At 35.6% G+C, this 6264-nt stretch overlaps 1 protein-coding gene across 1 annotated transcript; it reads left to right on the top strand.

The window, feature by feature from the left end:
• Positions 1 to 290: 290 nt before the first annotated feature.
• LOC149203889 (GDSL esterase/lipase At2g42990-like) lies at positions 291 to 1980 on the top strand. The gene is made up of 5 exons (XM_089402023.1): positions 291 to 558; positions 640 to 770; positions 874 to 1107; positions 1407 to 1677; positions 1776 to 1980. The coding sequence occupies exons 1-5, from the start codon at positions 291 to 293 to the stop codon at positions 1967 to 1969; spliced, it is 1098 nt and encodes a 365-aa protein (XP_089258149.1). The 3' UTR covers positions 1970 to 1980.
• Positions 1981 to 6264: the final 4284 nt, after the last annotated feature.

Raw genomic sequence — 6264 nt, 5'->3', positions numbered from 1 at the left:
ATTCTTTTGGACTATTGCTGTAATTTGAGATGCCACAAATTTTGGCCTGTGCAAAATCTACATCACATTGAATTGGTCCCACTTTTTCGGACCATTCGAATTGATTAGGCATGGCAAGTCTGATTATCGAGCCTGGCAGACTGCAGCTTTCCGTCGATGATGGAAAGGGATTTCTTGTTATCAATGGCTGCTGCGCCCTATAAATTGAATTTCGTTGGCAATTGATATCCATTCCATTCCCCACTTCACTCTTAGTGGTTTGCTTGCCGGTGTCTACTAAACCCACAACAATGGCATTGGCGTTTCTTGTCAAGTCATTCGCGCTCTTCCCTTGCTTTCTCCTCGTCTGCTGCATTTCTTTCATTGAGTCAAATGAAACAACACGCTCTCCAGTGTTCCCGGCTCTCTTTGTTTTCGGGGATTCAACCGTGGACGCGGGCAACAACGACTATCTCGTAACAATGACGAAGAGCAACTTTCCTCCTTATGGGAGGGATTTCATCGACCACAAGTCCACCGGAAGGTTTTCCAATGGAAGGCTGACAACGGATTTTATGGGTAAGTTCATGAATACCCAAATGTATTACATATGAATAGTGGTTTTTTACAATAAATATATTTTTGCCGGTACATGTACAGCTGCAGCATTGGGACTGAAGGAGACATTGCCGCCATATTTAGACCCTACCCTAACTTCCCAAGACATGGTGACCGGTGTAAGCTTTGCTTCAGGAGGATCTGGTTATGACAATCTCACGGCCGAGATCGCTGTATGTTCTAATTATCACCCTTATAATTTCTTTTTTGCTTACATGAATTTCAATAAGTTGAGGTATTTGATACTGAACAATATAATTCACCAATGTTTTGCAGTCTGCGTTGCCTTTATGGAAGCAAATACAGCACTTCAAGAACTACCGGAGGAGATTGACAGTTGTGGTTGGAGAAAAAAATGCATCAGACATTATAAGAAATGCTCTGTTCATATGTAGCATGGGAACTAACGACTTTGTAGTCACTTACTTTACGCTGCAAATTCGAAAGGCACAGCTGAACGCTGAGCAGTATCAGGACTTTCTACTTAAAGAAGTCAACAATTTCATCGAGGTAGGTGCTATTTTTCATGTTCTTTCTTTGTGTTCTTCTATTCATGCAAATATACTAAACTATGTTCCGTTTTGAGGAGTAAGTGATATACTATCCATGGGGTCATGTATGGTAAAATGAGAACTAACCAAAACGATCGATTTATCATGTTTTTAAATAATTTATGCTTTAACACTCATCGCATCATGTGACAGGAGACATTGGGGGAGGGTATCCGCAAATTATTGTTAGTAAGATTCTCACCAACATGTTCCAAGAGAAGTGATTAAAATGATGAATTTTGATGGATTCTGTAACAGGAGATATACAAAGAGGGTGCTCGCAAGCTATTGTTCGCTGGACTTCCTCCAATGGGTTGCTTGCCTCTAGTCAGAACTTTAAATCTAAAGCTATTCATAAACAGAAGAATTGGGAAATGCTTAGAAGAAGAGAACCAGGTGGCCGTGAGTTACAATGAAAAACTAAAATCAGTTTTGGCGAGTTTGATGCATCCTCTTCTTGGTCTGAAGATTGTTTATAGGGATCTCTACCAAGTGGTATCTGATATGGTATACAATCCTCGAAAATACGGTAAGTTCTGTCAGAGTTTGGCCTTTCGCCATTTGTTAGTAAGTGATATCTTATTCACTGTATATTGATATTACATAAATGCATTGGGGTGGTTACAGGGTTTGAGGTATCCGGAAGAGGATGCTGTGGAACGGGATTGATAGAGATGGGTCCTCTCTGTAATAAGAATACTCCCCTCACTTGCTCTGATGCCTCAAAATATGTATTCTGGGATGCCATTCATCCAACGGAAAAAGCTTATGAAATAATTGCTAAACTTGCAATTGATCGAGATCTGCCACGCTTATTTTAAAAAGCCGTGAAATGTTAAATAATTTGAGGACGACATTAATATATACTGATCTGAACCGCCCTGGTTGATTAGTGCGGATTTTAAACAAAGCATATCCGATCAAGCTTACCACTCCACAAGTGCATTTAAAAGTACAAACAAATAATCATATGGTTAATCAAATCGAGTGAGTGACTTATTAATTAGTAATTAAAAAAAAAAGATATTTATTAATTTATAAATTATGTTTAGTTTGGAATACGACCTCTCTCTCTATTTTCGAATAATGATTTTAATAATTATTAGGTAGGTTTTTAATAATTATTAAGGAAAATTGTAAGGATTTAAATATTGTAGAATTTCTTAGTAGTAGTTAGAAATTAAAAAAATCAAAAAATAAAAATAAAAATATTGAGATTTATGTGAAAAGTATATATGTTTTTATTTTTATTTTCTTTAATTAAATTGATTAGTTATAAAAATGTTATGTTTTTTTTGAAGAATTTAGTAAGTTATGATATTGGTTCAAATTTATTTATAGATTAATTTTTTTTATCTTGATTCATAGTATTGGTAAATTTCTTTAACTAGTAATTGCACCAAATGTTGCAAAGGAATGTTTTAAGGCAATAACATATGGAGAAAGAGCATAGATGAAGAAAGATGTGATAGTTACAATTTCAATAAGAGAAATAGCATGGTGTTAAAAGTAAAGTGAACTCCTCTTTCACTATCCTATTGATTTGAGTTGCAATATGTCAATTGAGGGAATGCTTAGCAGTTTCAACATTGTACTTGCAACTTTAGTTTTGTTTTATGCCCTATGTCTAAAAAACATTAATCTTTTTAGAAATTATCAGCATTTAGAATCTTGATTTTGGAAGCAAGAAGGGTTTGTGGATCACATAATGCAAAATTTTATGCACTTATTTCTTACTAAAATATTGGCAAATGACTTTGAATGGGTAAAGTTGAAGGCCCAAACACAACCCCTTGCTTATACCCAACCACAATATCCTTTTGGGCTAGCTAGTTTTCTAATCTTTTTTCTTTGATATAAAGGTCTTTTTGTAAAATTCTCGGTGATACTTACAATATAGTCTCGAATCAATCGTCTTTCCTAAATCATCTTTCATGTCGGTTGTTCGTATCATTATGCCCAAGTCTGTTTTTTTTAAGTCCTTTTTCTTGGAAACCTAGTGTGATGGTTGTAATGTTTTGCTGTCAGTTTCTATTGCAATAGAGTCCCTGGAAATTATATCAACGAGAATGATTGTGTGTAACTTAAATTCCTCCCCAATTAATTCTACAACAACTATACCTATGTTTATTTCAATTTCTTAATACCATTCCTCACTTTTGAAAATTGAATATTTCTGGCTTATATCCTCCTCCAATGATGTGAATTAGCCTATCTGATTAAATTCTACAACAACTATATCTATGTTTATTTCAATTGCTTAATACCATTCCTCACTTTTGAAAATCGAATCTTTCTCATTTATATCTCCCTCAAATGATGTGAATTAACATATCCGATTATATATTGCATATCAAATAGGAAGATCTATGCAAGTCTTTTACATCCATCTTGATTTAAAGTTATTTTTGTCTTTAATTATCACATGATAACTAACTCTTTTTGTTAATTTGTACACTTTTTGTAAAGTTTTCAGATTCTTTGGCATGCAGATCCATGTTTCCTGTTATATATCATCTTATGATGCTAAGGTTATATATATATATATATATATATATATATATATATATATATATATATATATATATACCGACACACAAGGCTTTTGGTTTCCATGCATTGTCAATATGATCGCGTCGTGCAGTTGATATTTTATATTTGTCTTTTGGTTTCCATGCACCAAGGATTTTGGTTTCCATCCATTGTCAACATGATCACACTGTGCAGTTGATTTTTTATTTCTAGGGCTCTGAGATAGTTTGTGCATCTTATCAACCACTTCCATGCATTGTCAACATTTCTTTTCACAAGGGGGCATGGTATTCCTTTCTTACGTTTCTAACCTTCAAGAAAATCTTATAAACCAACTTTATGCTTTCTACTACCAATTGCGGAAATTGCTAACAGTCTTTGCCTTGACTTTTTGAGTTTTGGTCCTTGTTCGTTTGCACTTCTCATCACATTTTTCTGGAAAAATCTCTCTGATTCAAAGGTATATTCCTTTACCCTAGTATCTTTTTCTGTAAGAGGAAACATTTCCTCTGAAACATGTATCCTCTTATTGACACAGTTATGCATCTTTTGTCTCCTAAATACTCATTTCTTTAGTCCTGTGTTAGTTTTCAAAGCATCCTCAATAATTTCATTATTGTTGTTTTCATGTTTTACTACTTCCCTAGAACTATAAACTCTCCTTGACCTCTTTGGACATACAACATTTGAAGACATGTTTCTTGCAGCCCATGCCCGAGTTTTCTGCAGAGGAGGAAATGAAGAAACACCCCCAAAGAATTTTCTTGACTTGTTAGCCCCTCCACATTATCGTCATGATTTCCATCTATTACTCCCTGAATCTTTTGCTACTGCTTCCATGCCAAACATGCTTGTAAAAGAGAATAATAATTCTGACCTGTAGGGGAGATATAACAAACATCATGACACCCCCTACGAGATTTGAACTCAAATCTCCATCCTACAGTAAGGAGATGCATTTTCGCTTTTATGTGAGTTTGTTTCTTTACAATCTTGTCCAAATTAAGATTATAGTTAAGGGCCGCTCAAGGAAAATATTCAACATCAAAGGTTTCTCCTTTTGCAGGAGACTCCCATGATTCAGCTGATATGCACCCTAACCTGTTCAACTGTACAGGTTTTCCATGAATTCGTAAATAAAGTGACATGCCACTAGATGTTCCTTTCCTCATTGAACAGGTCATTGCATCCTCCAATCCACTGGGTAGATCCTTCAATAATACCCCATCAAATTTACAATCTTCTTGGTCTTTCGAGTCTGCCTCTTTGGTTGGAGACTCAGACAAAATTTTCTCAATGCAATATGCTTCATTGGCTAGAACAAGGGGTACCCGTGCTTGTTCTTTTTCTAGCTCTTTGAATGTCATTATTTTATTTTTTTATGTGTTAGCTGGGGTTCAATATCATCAACATCATCTAGAATACAACTATCCAAAAGTTGCCATAAATTTCCTTTCTTATAAGGAGATTTTCTTCGAAGTCCACCAACAAGATAGGAGAAAATACCTCCACTAAACTCTGCAATAGACTTCAAAGAGAATAATAATTCTGACATATAGTAGAGATATGACGCAGGAGCATTCAGACTTAGCTAGCATTGTAAAGGTTTGTTCACATTTTGTGGCTAAAAGAGTGAATTTCACTAACCTGAGTGGTCAAAAGTCAGTTTTAACCGAGAGGGTTGCATCTCTCGAAGATGATCTGTAATTCATTATTGTAATAGTTAGGAAATTATCTTATTTTAGATTGAAGGATAAGTCGTTAGCGTAGGTGTGTCATGGAGCTTGAAAATAGAGATTTGATTGTTAGATTGTTTAAAATAGAGATTGAGTTGTTTGTATAGTTAGAGTAGGATTCAGCTCATAAAAAGGAAAAAATGTAAGGTAGAAGGATTAGCTGAGATGATTGAGGATTGAGCCAGAAGTGAGAGTGGTGTGATAGAGAGGGTTTTTGAGATTGAAACAGTGGTCTGTTAATTTGTTGTAATCGAGCCAAGGGGTCGAGACTCTATAACTATTATTATTTTGAATGAATGTGTTTTAGTGTGCATCTGTGTGTGATCCTGGCGGAAATTCTCGTTTATTCTGTGTATCTGCGTTTTGAAGCGCATCTGGGTAATTCTTCTGTTTTTCGTATTTATCTTATAATCTCAGTGTTTATGGTTAATCACAGTCATTAATGTTAATAGCGAGGGTAGAATATCATAGAAGGGTTGATCGGGATTGAGGCCTATACACAACCATCTCCATTGATCTCAAAGTCAACTGCTGATGTCATAGACAACAATGGGGTTAACCCTACGTTTAAACCATGTGTTAGACGAAGAGCCGCTAACCGTAGGATTTGATTGAATCTGTTATCCAAGTGATATCGGGGCTTGGAGTAACTGGGATTTAAGTCTAAAACCCGAACTTAAACTTTTATAAACCAAGGTCTATAAACCATATCGGCTCCGTGAAGCGGCGAAATGTCACACAAGTCCCCCGATGCGATATCACTGGTGAGTGTTAGATCTAGAGAGGAGATAAATGGCGTAGAGGGAAGTGTTGTTCAATCAAGTACGGATTGTTTTTCAATCCGACTG

The sequence above is a fragment of the Pinus tabuliformis genome, chromosome 2_1 (assembly GCF_031772625.1).
Source record: "Pinus tabuliformis cultivar Carrire ecotype Pingquan chromosome 2_1, CPIR1, whole genome shotgun sequence".
Classification (NCBI taxonomy): Eukaryota; Viridiplantae; Streptophyta; class Pinopsida; order Pinales; family Pinaceae; genus Pinus; species Pinus tabuliformis.
The sequence above is the reverse complement of the archived record's forward strand: the minus strand, read 5'-3'. Positions and strand labels throughout refer to the sequence as shown.

What these genes read in the sequence shown, in the direction of transcription:
- LOC149203889 (XM_089402023.1), top strand. Translation starts at nt 291, where the DNA reads ATGGCATTGGCGTTTCTTGTCAAGTCATTCGCGCTCTTCCCTTGCTTT. An exon ending in GCTGACAACGGATTTTATGG is followed by an intron (nt 559 to 639) that starts GTAAGTTCATGA and finishes GTACATGTACAG; the next exon opens with CTGCAGCATTGGGACTGAAG. An exon ending in AAGTCAACAATTTCATCGAG is followed by an intron (nt 1,108 to 1,406) that starts GTAGGTGCTATT and finishes ATTCTGTAACAG; the next exon opens with GAGATATACAAAGAGGGTGC.